This window comes from Thunnus maccoyii, chromosome 10 (genome assembly GCF_910596095.1).
Source record: "Thunnus maccoyii chromosome 10, fThuMac1.1, whole genome shotgun sequence".
In the NCBI taxonomy this organism is placed as follows: domain Eukaryota; kingdom Metazoa; phylum Chordata; class Actinopteri; order Scombriformes; family Scombridae; genus Thunnus; species Thunnus maccoyii.
In genome coordinates this window covers 19,610,971-19,628,077 of record NC_056542.1, presented here as the reverse complement: position 1 = coordinate 19,628,077, position 17,107 = coordinate 19,610,971, and the positions used below count along the sequence as shown (strand labels likewise).

Here is a 17,107-nt window from a genome sequence, read left to right as displayed (position 1 = left end):
AAGGCACTGGTCTGTAACCTTTATATGAAAGGGCACACATTTTCCATCTAACAGGATCAGGTAGACATATTGGAACACTCGACCACAAAAAATTTTGGTCGGATTTAGTTTGCTTGGGTGTGGCAAGTGTAGCAAAAAGTAGAAGAGTGAGTCACCAAGCAATTGCTTGACCACCGAATAAAGACTAGTGCCTAATGAGGTTTCTGTGGACACACAGCATATGAACAAAAAATAAATCTAGTCTCTATGAAGCATGCCGCACTTTTTTTTTTTTTTTTTAAACGTAGCCTTGGACAAGATGTTGATTCAGGCAACACAGGTATCAGTTTTTTCAAACTTACAAAATAACACAAACCATGTTTACAGGCTACTAATAAGCTGCGGCTACTTGGTGAAAATTCTGCAGTTTCATGGACAGTTCATGTTCTTGATGTGGTCACAGACTTATTCAGTTAAACCCTCAGTGACTGTGGTTATTAACCAGGGACATGTCAGAAGAAACCAACAGTTTAGCAGTGACCTTTTAATAAAAAATTAGCTCTAAAAAAGGAAAAAGGAGAAATACTTACTTATATATAAATATATAAAATAAAATAAAATAATATATAAATATTTAATAGCAGAAAATAACAATATTATAGACAATGAACTAAAAGATTCACAAAAAAAGCAAATTATTTGTATCCACTGAATTTATTTCCATATTTAAAGTCCCATAATAGATGCTGATCAGGTGACAGAAAATCATTCACAGGACAGTGTTGCAAAGTACTTTGAAGAAAACATACAGATCTCATGGTAACATGTGCCAGTTCACCATCCCTAAACACATCGACTGGCACAGACTCCATACATGACATCAGCTGCCTGGTGGCCTCTACTTGGGTCTGACATGAAGCGTGTTGATGGCTCAGACCAGGTCCTGTGGTTAAGGGTGTGGACACTCATGAGCGGTCAACAGATTTCCCCGTAAAGAAACTCTCAAGGGATGTAATCATCATGGTTAAGTAAGGACAGCCGCGGCGACTCAGTGAACCAGAAAGGGCAGCTCTAAGCCCTCTGAAGTCAGAGCATGGGATAATGGCAAAGGTGCCAGACATAAGCTGTGACCAATCTCCTATTACACAACATACACTCTTTTTTTCCCCTACTTCCTCTTTTTTATCCTTTGTTTTTTTTATACACCTGCAGTTTCAGAAAGGAAGCAGCAGAGGGCAACATCCAACTTTGGTAACAGCTTGACTGCAGCCTCCCTGGTTACTTATGTGATCTCTGAATAGCTCAACATTTTGCTCTATGGCCACACAGTTTCTGACATAGTAGAACAAACTTTCCACCACAAGACTCTGTGTCTTGAACTAATGACTGCTTTTTTACGATATTTGTGCACAAATACATCTTTGCAGTAGGTAGGTTGGAGAAATAACATAAAATGAATTAAAAATGTCGCTGTCAAATAGTGGGTAATCAATTTAAAGGCTTGTAATTTACTGGTTTACCAATAGTATTGGGGTATATGTCAGGTCTGAAGTTTGATGTAAGAGGCAAATTGCGGTCAAGATAAGAGCAAACACCAGAACAGGCAAAGCCAAAAGTCCTCCTAGAATCTCCAGACTGAAATGAGTAAATTTATTAAAAGTTAAAACAAGGAGAAAATGTACAAAATTACAGGGGAACCCCGCGAGAGAAGTGTTTCACCAAATCGGTGGATTGCTCTCGGTCTGTTTGAGGCTCCCACCAACAAAAGTTTAGGATGCTCTTCCTTTGGCAAACTGTCTCGTCGGAGGTCACAAACTTGACAATCTCCATGGTAAAATGAAAAACACAAAGCAGCCGTACGGACCGCGCACACCGATGTTCTCAGCCAGCAGGACCACCGCCTTGCTCCTGACTCACGGCTGAGTCAGCGGGGGCGAGCGTAATTGATAATTCTCCAGACATAAAAAGCGCGCTCATGGCTCCATCCCATATTCAACCTAGTAGGCTATAAAACCAACAAACTTCACGCCAAGGTGCCAGACAAGAGGAACACAGAGTGGATGTCTCACATATTCAAATTCAGCCGAACTTGACATCAGGTAGGATTAAAAATTGATAAGTTTATCATGTGTTAAGTAACGTTTTTTATTACTATTTTGTTGATAAATTAGTAAATAATAATTATTATTATAAAAAGCTACAACCAAATACTGTGTAATACAATTTCACTAAAAATTGTTTGTTATGTAATAGTTTAATTTAAATTAAAACAAAATAATTCCTTGCTGGAATTGTGCGTGTCAGTAAAGATGACATGATTTAAAAATAACAACTTAAATAAAAACATATATCCGATTTCTGCTTGCGGTAAGATATTTAAGGCTTTAACTTACTCAGTTCATATTTACATCCTTTTAGTGATTTTATTATTTATTAGTTAACTAAATCAATTGATGATCAGGTGTCACTTTTGTCAGTTACAGCTTTGTATCAGAATAGCTTGTTTCTGTGTAAGTGTGTGACGTTTAAGGATGCTTAGCTTGTAGCTAATGTGTATTTTATATTCATACACACAAACATGTATAGAAAAAAACAATAAATGTTTTGCATATGTCATCCTTAAAAATAAATACAAACATTTAATGTAAAATTTAAATATTTTTTTAAAAAGTTTTTAAAAAAATTATGAAAATGAACTATTCAATTTTGAACCCACTGTAGTCTATTCTATCACCAGAATTATTACCTATGTTTTTATTTCTTAGATTAGATTTCTTAGATTTCTTAGATTTTCCTTAGATTCACAGTCTTGTTAGAATTAAAAGAGTGTAGATTAAAGCTGTATGTAAGCTTGGCAGCTGTATTTTTTCCAAGCTGTATAGCTTGTTAACATGTCTAGCAGCAGTTCACATAAAACATCTAATTCCATTTAATGCACTCTTTTTTTCCAGACCACAGGACAGTGGGTGTGTGTACATTTTTAACAGCAGAAAACCATCCTTTATACATGTACAAGCCATGCTAACATGTGGTGTCTTTGTGCCTCCTAGGTAAAGAAACACAATGCAGTTGAAAGCTTTTTTGAAGAGGCTGGGCTCAATAGTCCGAGCCATCCTCACTTTCCTCTTTGCTCTGGTGGTACTGGGTGTGATGGTGTGGGCCTATGTTAAAGGTTTCCAGCTGGTGACCTCCATGTATGGAATCATCTCCTTTGGCTTTTATGGACTACTCCTCTCGCTCCATGTGTTCGTTCAGAGCTTCTTTGCCTTCGTTGAACACCGGCGGATGAGAGCTCGCACAGACCCGTGCAGCTTTACCAAGACTATTGGCTTCACTATATCTGCATACCAGGAGGACCCTGTCTACCTCAAAGAGTGCCTCAACTCCATCAAGGCCCTCAAGTATCCCCCTGAGCTGCTGCGCATCATCATGGTGGTAGACGGGAACTCAGATGATGACCGATATATGATGGAGATGTTCAGAGACGTGTTTGCAGACCAAGACCCTGGCTGTTATGTGTGGAAGAATAACTACCACTCATGGGACCCCACACAGGCCCAGCGGGATGTGGAGATGGCTGCAGCAGTGGGCCCAGGAGGGGATGCTGATTATATTATCAGAGAGGATCCACAGCGAAAAGAGGTAGAGCGCCTGATCCAGAGCCAGAAGTGTGTGTGCATCATGCAGAAGTGGGGCGGCAAGCGGGAGGTGATGTACACAGCCTTTAAAGCCCTCGGGTCATCTGTTGACTATATACAGGTATCTAATTTACTTTTCTCATTCACATTCCTTTTTAAAAATGTAATTAAAAGAAAATCAAAGTGTTGCACAATTTCAATGACATAACTGTCTCTTTCCTTCTGTAGGTGTGTGACTCGGATACTAAACTGGACCCTCTGGCCACAGTGGAGCTGTGTAAAGTGCTGGAGAGCAACCCCAAATACGGTGCCGTAGGAGGAGATGTGATGATCCTCAACCTGAAAGACTCTTACATCAGCTTCATGAGCAGTCTTAGGTACTGGATGGCTTTCAACATCGAAAGGTCCTGCCAGTCCTTCTTCAACTGTGTGTCCTGCATAAGTGGTCCTTTAGGTAAGAAAAAAGCAATTTTTCTTCCTGTGATGTGGGTGAAAGAAATTATTCTGCATGTTAAGCAGTGTTGGTCATGGCTTTATTGCTGTAACTCATTTTAACTAATATTTCATTAATTGTTCCATAAAGGTCTGTACAGGAACGATCTCCTTCAGCAGTTTCTGGAGTCTTGGTACAATCAGAAGTTTTTGGGATCTCACTGCACGTTTGGTGATGACAGACATCTCACCAACCGTATGCTGAGCATGGGTTATGCCACAAAGTAAGAAGCTTTTTTTCATTATTATGCACAAAAATGGCATATCACACAAGTACCCTCAAAGACTGTAGAATATGAAATGTTTCATTGATTTTTTCCCCCCATTTTCTTTAGATACACCGCTCGCTCAAAATGCTACACGGAGACACCTGCTCAGTTTTTGCGCTGGCTCAACCAGCAGACTCGCTGGACAAAATCTTACTTCCGTGAGTGGCTCTACAATGCAATGTGGTGGCACAAGCACCACCTCTGGATGACCTACGAGTCCATCGTGTCAGGTGTTTTCCCCTTCTTTGTGACCGCCACCATCATCCAGCTGTTTTGGACGGGCACACTGTGGGACATCCTCTGGATCCTGTGCTGCATCCAGCTGATCGGGCTGGTGAAAGCAGCATATGCCTGCATCCTGCGCAGAGATATTGTAATGGTGTTCATGTCCCTCTACTCAGCTCTGTATATGACCAGTCTGCTGCCTGCGAAGTACTTTGCCATCCTCACCATGAACAAAAGCAGCTGGGGGACGTCAGGCAGGCGTAAGATTGTAGGGAACTACATACCCCTCCTCCCCCTGTCAGTGTGGTCAGCTATTTTATTAGGTGGGCTCTGTTACACAATCTACAAGGAGAGTCAACTGGACTGGCTAACTCCAGCCAAGATACTGGAGACTAAGTTCATTGTCTTTGGCTGTGTGGCCTACATTTGCTACTGGATGCTTATGATGTTCCTATACTGGGTGTGGTTCCGCAGGTTATGTAGGAAGCGTGCCCAAAGTTACACATTGAGTGTGTAGGTCCACAGTGTCCAGTGAATAACTAAGTTTATTTATTTAAATTCAGCCATTTAGTTGATTTAATTTATTTATTTTGTCTCACTTTTTGGTAATTGAAGGAGGAAGGATTTCATGCAGCTGCTAAACCAACAAACTTTTAAAAAAAAAAAAAAAAAAAGCATTTAAAAAAAAATGTAACAGAAATATCACTGATATATAGAGACAAAGGTTGGATTTACATGGAGATGTTGTTGCACATTTAAATGAAACTGTACTGAGGGCTTTTGGGCCCATGCACTTCTCAGGTTTCTCTTATTACGATGGGAGAGAGATGGCATTCCATCATATATTTATTCATTAAATCTAGAGATTGGAAAACTGCTATTTAGATAAAAAAAAAAAATTTATATTAAAGGTCGTGGATAAGGGATTTTGTATCTCTCTCTTTTAGAAAGGAGGACAGTGAAAATGATACTGTGGCTGAGGACCAAAGCATGTAGTCACTTTCTAAAACCTGAAAAAACAATGTTTCATTAAATATTGTATATTATATGGTTGCTGTATACATACTGTACATATGGACATATACATACTGATATGTGAGGTACTGTGACACACTTTGTTTGATATTACAGAGAAAATTGGAACGAAAATAAACATGTATATATATTTCTATGTATATTGTTTTAAGCGATACACATGTTGTAATGGCTGGAAATTGTCTGAAAATGTGAACAAATTGATGGTTTTGGGAACTTGTAGAAATGAAAAAATAAAATATATTTTTAACGTGTACAGTTTTGATGTCTTTGGATCAAAATCACATTATTAACAGAGAACAACAAAAATTTGACTTACCCAGTCAGTGCTATCACAAAGGGAGATATACACAGTACAGAATACAGCTGACACACTGGTTGCAAAGCAAAATGTAACGTGACCTCAAATTAGGCTTAACGTTACATGCCAGTGTACTGAACAGAAATCCATTTCAAGTAAACAATGAAACTTAAAGTCCCCATCCATTCAAAAATGTGTTTTCCCTCTTGTTCCTTTAATTGGATGTTTGAGCTTCATTTTGCAGAATGATGTATGTGCAGAGTTTGACACTAGAAAGCTGTTTTCATATTCATCTGCTGAAGGGGGAAAGTTTCTCTGTGTTCGAGGAGGGTTGAATCGGCAGCAACTGGACTTGGTTGAATATACTTGAAGACGTTTCACCTCTCAATCAAGAAGTTTCTTCAATTCTAACTGACTGGCAGGGAGTCCCAGGTATTTAACCTCTGTGGGCTTGTTATCAAGGTCATTGATACCATTTGGTTCGTTAGTGCTCCTGGCTGTTGTTACAACAGTCATTAGAGTTGTTGGACTCACTTGAGGCTAAGTGTAAATGACAGCCATTGGAGTTGTCACAAGGCCAAATGCGAGTAGGTGTTAAATCTCCTGGGAAGGGATGAAAGGACAGCATTGTAGGTTGGGGATGAGTGGTGTTGTAGACCTCCTACTCTTTTGAGGGATGGTTTCTCTACTTTGATGTAGATAGCCAGCTACATTCCTCTTTCAAACTACCTGTCCTCTCTATCCAAAATATGTACATTGTTGTCCTTGAAAGAATGTCCCTTACCTTTCAGGTGTAGGTAAACTGCTGAGTCTTGACCTGAGGAGTTGGCCCTCCTGTGTTAAGCCATGCGTTTGTTTAATGGTTGTTTACTTTCCCCAATATACAAGTCTGTGCATTCCTCACTGCACTGGACTGCATACACTAGATTGCTTTTCCTGTGTTTGGGTGTGTGGTCTTTCAATTAGACCAGTTTCTGTCTTAGTGTCTGTCTTCTGTCAAAAAACACAGGGATATGGTGTTTTTTGAAAATTCTCCTGAGTTTTTCAGATACTCCAGACACATATAAAATGGTGATGTTGTTACATTTATTCTCCTTTTTTCTTCACCACCGCAGTGTTGGTGTTCTTCCTGGATCTTTTGGCTGCTTTCACGAAGGTCAAGTTAGGGTATCCACAAGTTTTAAGTGGATCCTTCAGGTGTTCCTCTGGTGTTTGTGGGAGTCAAAGAGTAAGTATTGGTCTGTGTGTGTGGGTTTCTTGTATACTCCAATGTGGAGGCTCCTGTCCTCTTCAGTGTGTACAGCATAGTCTAAAAAGGCCAAGCTGTTGTTCCTGACATCCTCTCTTGTGAACCTCATGTCCACTGAGTTAATGTTTTATGTGAAGGCTTGCGCTTCCTGGGTTTTAATTTTGGCAGTGGCTTGGTGCTGTTCCTCTGAAGGAGTTCAGGGCTCTGTTTTCTACTTCTTCCATGTAGAGGTTGGCCACAATGGGAGGTACTGGTGAGCTCATGGCACAGCCATGCTTTTGTCTGTAAAACCCCCTGTTGTACTGGAAATGGGTGGTGTTCAGACAGAGGTCCAGCAGCTCGCTAATGGTCTGAGCTGAGGTTGGTTCTGTTGTTAAGGGATTCTAGAGAAGGTGCAGAACCAGATATTGAATGAGAGAGTGAGACAGGACAATTTCACCATTGACGCTTTGAATATTGTTAAGGGTGTTGTCATGTAGCAGTCATTTCCTTGTGGTTTCCACCACCTCCATAGTTGGGATGCATGTAAACAATGAGATCACATCATAGGACACCATGGTTTCATCTGGGTCCAGTCTCAATCCTCAAACCTTGTTCACAAAGTTCATGGAGTTTTGAATATGATGAGGAGTGTTACCAACCAAAGGGGCTAAGATGGTAGATATATGTTTAGCAATGTTGTAAGCAACTGAGTTGATGTTGCTGATAATGAGCTTGAGGTAGGCTCCTTCTTTGTGAATCATGGGGAGCCCATACGTGCATGGGATGGCTTCTCCAGGATACAAGTGATAATATTGTTCATAATTGGTGGTTTTCTTCTTCTGTAGGTGTAGTAAACGTTCTATGGCCTTTTTTCTTGTATCCACTGGTGGGATCTCACCACAGTGTTTCATATGTATTAGTGTGAGTCAGTAGTGTGGTGACCCTGGCACTGTGGTCCACTGTGTTTGGGACCACCATGCATCTTCCTTTATTAGCCGGTAGGATGGTGATGTTTTGGTCCTTGCTCAGTTACGTCACAGCCTTCCTCTCCTGAATGGTGATGTTGGAAGGGATTGCCTTTGCGTTGGAAAGGTCTGTCGATACCTTCAGCCTGAGATGTTCTGCCTCTGTTTCGGTTAGGGTAAACGTCCCTATTAAGCCCACCAAATTCGCTTTTCAGACATTTCTCATATATAATGCCCCAATTTAAGTGAGAACATTTTTGTTAAAATGAAAGCCTAATCTCTCATTTGAAGTGTCAATAATTCATTTATACCAATTTCTAATGTTTTTATTGTTTAATTTGTCAAAATTTGTCAAAAGTCTGGCATGGGGTGTTTCAAATAAGCCCACTTCATGATTTGTCGATAAATAAATATATATATTAAAAAATCTTAAGAATACAAACTTGTTCTATTCAAATCTGTAATCTCTTAGCTCTCAATGGCTATTTTCATTTTGTCTCCATTTCATTCCTATGGCCTGTAAATGTTGAAATGTGATGACCAGCCATTTTGCTATGTTGTCAATGCAGAAAAAGCTAAACTTACAACATGTCTTCTTTGGAATGTAGCCAAACAACTATTTACAAACAAAATCAAAACTATAGTGGAAAAAATTCTCAAATACTTAATCTTTCAATATGTGTTGTCATTTTGTCTGTATCTCTATCCTGTGGTGTGCTGTTGGCATTTGAAATTGGCCAAAATTTCTGGTCCAGCCAGCTGGTTGTAAGTGCAGACGTTCTTATAAAGATTTCTGGACACCAACTGATTGAAAGAAAATAATTCAATACTAATGTTCTAGGGATGGTAAATAAGTCAATTTTAGGATTTACAATTAAACAATAAATTTAACTGATTTTCAAATGTTAATCACATTTAGGCTAATAGATCGAAAACACTGTAAAAACACATTTTAAAACCATTCAGTTCATTGTAAATAAGTAACTTCACGTTCACACAAGAGGACATCAGGAACAACAGCTTGAACTTTTTGGACTGTGCTGTGCACATTAAAGACAACAGAGGCTTCCAAACTGGAGTATACAGGAAACCCACACACACAGACCAATACTTACTCTTTGGCTCTCACCACCCACTGGAGTACAAGCTAGGAGTTATCAGAACCCTGCACCACCAAGGTGATAATGTATCAACAAGTGCCCAAGCCCAAGAGAAGAAGCACAAACACCTGGAGGATCCACTTAAAACTTGTGGATACCCTGACTGGGCCTTTGTGAAAACAGCCACAAGATCCTGGAAGAGCACCAACACTGCAGGTTGTTAAAGGGGACGTATTATGCTTTTCCTTATTTTCAGACATATTTATGTCACAATGTTGGATGTTCATGTTAAAAGTGGCTGACGTGTCAAATAATGAGGTAAACGTATGTAGTAGTAATCCCTGTGAGCAAAAAGCGCCAGCTTCAGACTGTTCTGAACGCTAAGTTTCCAACATTTTTTTCTACTTTCAGCCCGAGCTGACATCAGTTTGTGACAGATTTCTTTATATGGACATCTGCTATGTGCACAGCGCGCAAGTTCACTACTCTGCTCCGGAAGTAGTAAGCCATGACTCTATTACAAAGCACAGCAAAGTAAAATAAGTAGTTAACCTGTTGGAGGTGTGCTAGTTGTCTGCAGCTCTTCATAAAACATCTCACTGTGGCTGTTTCTGCTTGTGCTATTCCTCCCTGCATTATTTGTAACTGATCCGCTGAACAAATAGCTCGAAATAGCTCAATATGTTGTTGTTTTGACTGTTTTTTAGTGCTGCTAATGAAGCTCTGCTAATTCCGTAAGGAACACGTTCTCACTTCCTGTAAATTCTTCACAATAAAAGTCTCCCATAAGTTAGTAATTTAAAAGCTTTTAATTTGAAGCAGTAAAGCAGGAAATGTTTGGTTTGCATTGATGGTAAAGTACTCTGATACTTAAAGCTGGCCAATCATAACAGAGTGGGCTCATTGGGAGGGGGGCCTTACACTAAAACGAGAAACTGTATATTGAGTTGTTCACATTTGGCCTCATGTGATCACTCCAACAAATGTTGTTTACATTTGGCCTCAGGTGACTCCAAGAATTCTAACAACTATCGTTACAATAGCCAGGAGCACTAACAAACTAAGTCATATCAATGACCTTGATAACGACCACACAGAGGTTAAATACCTGGGACTCCACACCAGTCAGTTAGAATTGAAGAAACCTCTTGGATGAGAGGTGAAACGTCTACAAGTGTCTGCAACCAAGTCCAGCTGCCCTCGATTTAACCCTCTTTGAAAAACTATCTTCACAGACATTTCTTTGTGATGACCAAAAATCGGAGTATACTAAGGCGTATACCTACGACCATGATCCGTGACATTGCATCTACTTTGGAGCCAATTGTGGTCCAATATTCAACTTACACAAGTGTGATGGGTAAAATTTGAAACCTCCAGTGCAAATTGCACACTGCACTGAAAATTGACTTTAAAGTGAATTAGGAGGCATCTTGTGTCCATCAGTTAAACTTTTGAATTGAAAATTATTTGCATATTCATAGATTTTTAATGAGGGAGAGAGATGACATTTTAAGGATTTTAACAAGGTAATTAAACTTTTTTGTGGGAAAAAACATATTGGACCCAAATGATTATTACTGAGTATTTTTATATGTCTTAAAACATGTCTGGAGGGGATCTTTAAAGAATTCTTCTTCTTTGTTAGCATTAGCATAGTTGCTAACATCAGTGGGACACAGTGAGACAGTGAATGTCCACAGTGTATCAAAGTCACAATCTTGACAAGACTGTGCTGATAAGAGAAATGTGAAAATGTCCTAAGATGGGCATCAGGCTAAGTGACAAGGATCTCCCAAAACAGTATAAATTTATAGATTTGGGTGTTAAACAGCGTACATCAAGGCTGATAAATTGCAAGAAAAAAAAAGTTTCCATGTACACTAGATAGCTTATATCTATGTTTCCACAGATTAACAGGGTTCTGTCTGCCACTCCAAGATAACCACTATTACCATCCCTGAAATGGAAATTCAATTGGCAACGGGAGTATCCATGTAAACACAAACACAGAGGGCTAAATAGTAAAAGTGAAATTATAGAAGGGTGTGTTACTGAGATAGTGAGTGTAAGGCTCTCTCTGGGTTGTTAGAGGTGTGTGTACCAGGTTACGGAGGTGACTGTGGACAGTTCACAACATTTTTTTTTGCCAAATTGCAGAGTTTTTCCAATGGAGCAACTGGGTTTGCTGTTTGGATACAGCCATGTAGAAAATTTGTTTTATTTATGTACACATTGGTTTACTGTCACTGAATATGAACTTTACTATTAACACAGAATATCTCAGGTTGTTTATAAATGATTAATGCTAGAGGAAAGAAACCGCTTTGTTTGTGCTAATGAATTGTTCAGTTTGTCAAACTAGCGAGTCAAAATTCACTTGTCAAACACTTTTTGGGTTTGCAATAAAATTTGTCTTAGTTGTGATTTGTAAAACCTTTAGCTTGAAAAAATCACAACTATGAATAACTTATTAATCTTACTCATATACTGTATTCACCACAAACATTATTTAAAATAATTAAGATGAAGCATAGATTACCCTAACACCCTTTCTTATCCACTACCCTCATTTTATCTGGCAGCTTTTTTCCCCTTTTTGTTCTTTTATCGTGATATTTTTGCTTGATAATTTGTGTATTTGCTGTAGTCTGTGGAAGTTATGGTGTTGTGATTTGTGTCACATGTGTGTTAATTCACATGTTGATAAAGTTCAATAAAAAGATTTCAAAGTAAATTTTATATATGGTTGCATGTTACAATAAAATTTATTTTTAGAAAATATTCCATGCGGAGACATATTTAGTGCCTTATGATTTGAGGACAGCAAAATAATATGTACATTTATTTTGACAGGCTCAGTATCTGTATTATGCTCAGGGCAGGACTTTGTATAAGGAGCATCTATGAACATCTACTGTATGAAAGCCAACTTCACAATTATATGAGCTGGGTGGGACGGCAGGTTTTTAATCATCTTCAAGTGAATGATTTGACATTGTGTGGAACTGTGACGATATCTAAAATATTTTTTACATAACATGTAGTGTGGAGCTCTTGTTTATAGCATTTTAAAGAGCAGTAAAAGTGCAGAGGGAATGACTTTGTAATATAAACAAACAATTGTGGAGCTGTTATTTAGTTACTAGAGGAGCAGCACGGCTGCCACAATCCCACTGACAATCAATAGTGGGTTTGCTGGACTAAACAAACAGGAAAATCTTTATGTTCAGCACAGAAACATTGTCATAAATAAGGTGTTCCCGGTTGCAACATCAAAGTGGCTCTTGATCATGCAGATCACCACCTAAAGACCCTTTTTCAAAAGTCAAGTGCAGATTTGTCAGTCATCTTTATGTTTCAGGACTAAGGATGATGGATTTATACATTCTGATGTTAGGTGTGGATGGGGAGGATTCCCACTGGAAATTTTATGTTAATAATTACAACTCTATGGGATTGCAATTCAAAATAATAGTTTAGATATACAGCAAGAGGAAATATGCTTGAATATGATCTCTCGCTTTATGCAGCAGTGAATCCATAAATCCATGTAAATTCACCTTTTGTCCTCATATATTAGTGATATCCACACGCACATGGGCATTTAACTTCTGTTCTTCACTATTTTATTGGCATTGTCATTAAATACAAGATGCTGTGTTTTATTCAATCAGTCTGGGACCCATGTGATTGTCCTAGTGAGTAAGTGAGTTTATATAGTACATTTGAAAAGCAGATGTCATAAAGTGCTTTACTTTATCTAAAAAATATAGCAACAGACATAAAATACAGACCAAGAGACAGAACAACATAAATAGAAATGCATATGAAGTAGGCTACACAAAGGCACATCTAAACAGGTGGGTCTTAAGCTGTTTTTTAAATGTGTCCAAAGTGTCTATCTTAAGTAAAAAAATGGAGAGACAATTCAAACAAGATGTATTACGTATCATCTGCATAGCAGTGATAGGAGAAAAATACTTATTATCTGCCCATGGGGAAGCATATACAAGGCAAACAGAACAGGACACAGGACAGTTACTGATAGAAAATTAAAAACCCATCTAAGAGAAGTAAGAGGAGAACCAGTCAAGAGCTGATATTCACTTACTGCCTACGTGGGCAAAAAAACCCCAACCAAAAACAGCCCTGTGTTAAAAAAAAAAAAAAATGCAGGGGGTGTTTTGTTTCAGGTACTGGTGAGACAATGAAATACAACTAGATGACTAGAGTATTACATCCATGAGTCTGAAGGCTTATTAGATGCCAAAACATTGCACAGTGGGTCATAATATTACAAGGAGGGATTTTGCACTCTTGAAAGTCATCATGGAGGCAATCATTTTGTGAATGTAAAGGAATGTGGGCTTGCATATATTTGATTGGTCACCGCAGCATCTTTCTGGATGGCGCTGTTGTGCGTTCCCTTTCAAATGAATGAATTCATGAAGGGCTAAAGTCTCTCAGTTAGGATATGTTGGTCCGCAGTGTCAAAAGCTGCACTGAGATTCAGCAGTCCCAAAACTGAGCATTCCCCCGCATAACCGTTCATTGAGATGTCAGTTGAGGAAATGAGAATCTGTCATCTCCACTGTCACTCAGCAGCTGTTGTGCATAAACATTTGGCAAGAGCAGACGTTGACTAGACCACAAGACCACTAGCATCATCATCATCGGGAACACTTCTAATTCTACGCAACAGACGCTATCTGCTTGACTATCTGCCAGATAGTCAGTGAGTCAAAACCTCTGATAGAGGTTAAACAACTGTGGTTTGGCAGGCAAGAACAGTTTCTCACATGAGTAAAAGTGTCTGAATTTCCTCAAGAGTAGCTTAAACATTAATCATCACAATTCACAGTAGTACTCTGTGTTTGGTCTCTAACAGCAATGACTTCAACATCTGCCATGCATGTTCTGTGCAGACTGTAAGTCAGCCAAGGTAGATCTCAGAGCTTTACTAGAAAGAATCAATTTCTGTACAGTTAGAGTGCCTTAATGAGTCAAGGGGAAAGATTTCACATGATAATTATCCATAGAGAAAGAGGGGAATTTTTTTTTAGGACCAAACCAATAGTCTGACGAAGCCCAACATCACTTCCCCTCATGCCTGTTTTCAATTAGCTTGTCCTCCCCCACCCTGTCTGGGCCTCCCTTCCTGACATCAGGAAGGAGGAACAGCTTCAGCTGGCACACATGTTGGGACACACGTTTCATCTGTTACAAATAGGAAACAGAAGTATGGGCCTCAAAGTGGTGTGTCACCTTCAGCACCAACCTTTTTGTCTCAGATTCATTTCATCTTAGCTGCTCACTTTGTCTTTGAAAAAGCTGTAATTCGCAGAGGATGGGATATGAACTTTCCCACCATTCTGCAGTAGCTTCTTCAGAATGCATAAAAAAAAAAAACATTGCTGTGGTCACAATTACAATGTCTTTCATCATGGCTGCTGCGCTGACATCATAATTAATACAAGATGAAATGCAGGGAAGTAACACACTGTGATAGATAAGATGATGGGATAAAACACTCGAAAAATTCTAACGAGGAATCAGTATAATAGGGGTTGTTATGATGCTTAAAATTTATAAATAGTTTCATGGGGTTTTTTTGTACAGCACAACAGCACAATGAATCAGCATTTTTTTTTTATACTTTTTTTTGCTGCTGTGGCTTGTGGTTGCCATTACCTCTCCAGTATTTTCCACTCTAGATTTATGGTCAATATTTTATTTTTTTCCTTTTACTCCTTCCTGTACTGGAAAAAAAATCTAAACGGGGAAGAGAATGGCAAATGAACAAATGCACAGTACAAGATTAGTGAACTCAGTTAAATCATTTAGTTATTTTTTGGCACACAGTCTTTGGACAAATTAAGTCGAGGGTGTTCCCACAGTCTGCAGAGACGGCCTTTCATCTGACTACCTCAGGGTCAGCTCCAACATGCACACTCATACTGGTGGAACTGTGATCATTTACTGGAAATTGCACAAAAACACAAAGGTTTAAATTGCATACCAGCAGGCACCAATCAGAGGCCACAGCTTTTCCCAAACTTCTTGAAGTTACTGTCTGGAGCAATCAGTGATGAAAAATGTCACTTGTTTTCAGCTTGGGCTTGTCAGTGTTAATTTAAAAGCCAGAATGTCATGACAATGTGCATCATTTATTATATGAAATATAGATGAGGGAACAAATGATGAGGTTTGCCTCTTTCTGGCGAATGTATCATTTTCAAAATATATTATTACCCCAATGTCTATCAGAACCTAGTCTAACAAGTAAAGAAATGTTGTAGACTAGTCAGTGTAATTTTGAAAATGCCAGAATGGAGCAGTTACTATATTTCCCTGTGGTTTTATCAAAATCAGATGATTTCTGCTTGAGATACTGTGTACGACATATACACCTGAGGCAGGGAAAAACACAACAGGGCAACAATTAAGCTGTCATGCATGTTTGCCAAAGGTCAGCTCTATTTAAAATAAGGTGATAATGAAGTCATTTCACATCATAACAGTATTTTCTACACGATAATTGCTTATTTACAGTGTTGGAAAGTGTTTGTAAATGATGACAAATTGCAACAAAACAAGCAAGTAAGTAGTCCACAATTGTTTCCTAGCATTGTGACTGATGTATAGTATTACACACATGAATAAAAGCCTCAAACAGTTCAAAGTTAACCAGAGGTATTACACCTTTTATCCACAGACAAATTCTGAAATAAAAGAAAGTTTTATGACTAACTGTCAGCAGTGACATCTACTGAAAGAGCTTTTTTGACATATAACCTTAAAGATACTTTTAACCTCACAGGCACTCCTCTCTGTTGCCTGTTACCTATTTAGATAGGGAGAGTGAGTTGAGGTCCAAACAAAATAAAATGTGTAAAAGACACAGTATAGGACCTAATGGGCTAATATAAGTTTACGTGTCCTGCTGTAAGTCTTGTCACAGTGCATCATTGGTTGCCTGGGCAACAGAGCAACCCAGTGGAAAAAATACAAGCAATCTGCCCATTAAATGACAAGTTGAGGGTTGAGTCATCTCTGACTATATTTAGATACTCGACAAATCCTTTATAAGGCTTGGACATCCCACTCGGTCCTCACATTGTGTTTCCTCCACCAACAGGACATCATTCATTGAAGGAGAATTAGCACAGGTTTCTGAAACAGTCAGAGGAACAGTTAGGAATTTAATCAACTTAATGGATAAACAGATTCTTATAGGGTTAAAATGCCATACTCATCATCTAGCTTGCATTTCAACATAGTGTGACAGAATACTCTTGAAAAAAACCTTCATATTATGAGATTTAAATAATTTGTAAAATGTTTTGCTATCAGTTCTTTAACTAGAATCTTTAGAGGATAATTACACATCAGTTTTACACTTCAGCTTTCTTGTTTTTGACATATTTTTTTATGGAAATGAGAGATCAGACAGTAACACCAAATTCAAAAGGAAAGAAAGAAAACTAATTGGCGCATGATCGTAGCTGAAAAAAAAAAAAAATTTAAAAATGAAATATTAATCAACTATTTGATACTAATAATAAACCACAACATGAAAATGAAATGAATAGACACCTAACCATGACAACAAAGTACAGCATCAACATCATTTCTGTGACCTGTCACAGCTGCAGAAAGTTCACAAATTTGTGCATTTCAGCTTCAGCCTACATTAGCTTGGGAATCAGACATAAGTCAAGGTAATAATTTGAAGGTTATAACAAAAGGAACTGAGAAGTGAAATGTCATTATTAGTTACTGTAGATGGACTGGAAACTGGTTAAAATATATTGTTTTTATACTATATATTATGAAGTTGTTATTGTCATTCTTTATATATGGATAAAA

The 17,107-nt window shown here is 38.4% G+C and overlaps 1 protein-coding gene across 3 annotated transcripts; it reads left to right on the top strand.

The window, feature by feature from the left end:
- Window positions 1-730: 730 nt before the first annotated feature.
- On the top strand, window positions 731-5,892 carry has1 (hyaluronan synthase 1). 3 transcript variants are annotated; one of them, XM_042423449.1, is made up of 5 exons: window positions 731-2,078; window positions 3,152-3,738; window positions 3,846-4,071; window positions 4,201-4,333; window positions 4,445-5,892. In XM_042423449.1, the coding sequence occupies exons 2-5, from the start codon at window positions 3,172-3,174 to the stop codon at window positions 5,118-5,120; spliced, it is 1,602 nt and encodes a 533-aa protein (XP_042279383.1). In that variant the 5' UTR covers window positions 731-2,078; window positions 3,152-3,171; the 3' UTR covers window positions 5,121-5,892. The 3 variants fall into 3 exon arrangements, with proteins under 3 accessions (XP_042279383.1, XP_042279382.1, XP_042279381.1); XM_042423448.1 differs by having other exon boundaries at window positions 3,030-3,738; XM_042423447.1 differs by lacking the exon at window positions 731-2,078 and adding an exon at window positions 2,265-2,346 and having other exon boundaries at window positions 3,030-3,738.
- Window positions 5,893-17,107: the final 11,215 nt, after the last annotated feature.

Bases quoted from the DNA above. Each gene is read 5' to 3' on its own strand.
- has1 (XM_042423448.1), top strand. From the start codon at position 3,043: ATGCAGTTGAAAGCTTTTTTGAAGAGGCTGGGCTCAATAGTCCGAGCC. The intron at 3,739-3,845 runs GTATCTAATTTA...TTCCTTCTGTAG, and splicing joins CATCTGTTGACTATATACAG to GTGTGTGACTCGGATACTAA. The intron at 4,334-4,444 runs GTAAGAAGCTTT...CATTTTCTTTAG, and splicing joins AGCATGGGTTATGCCACAAA to ATACACCGCTCGCTCAAAAT.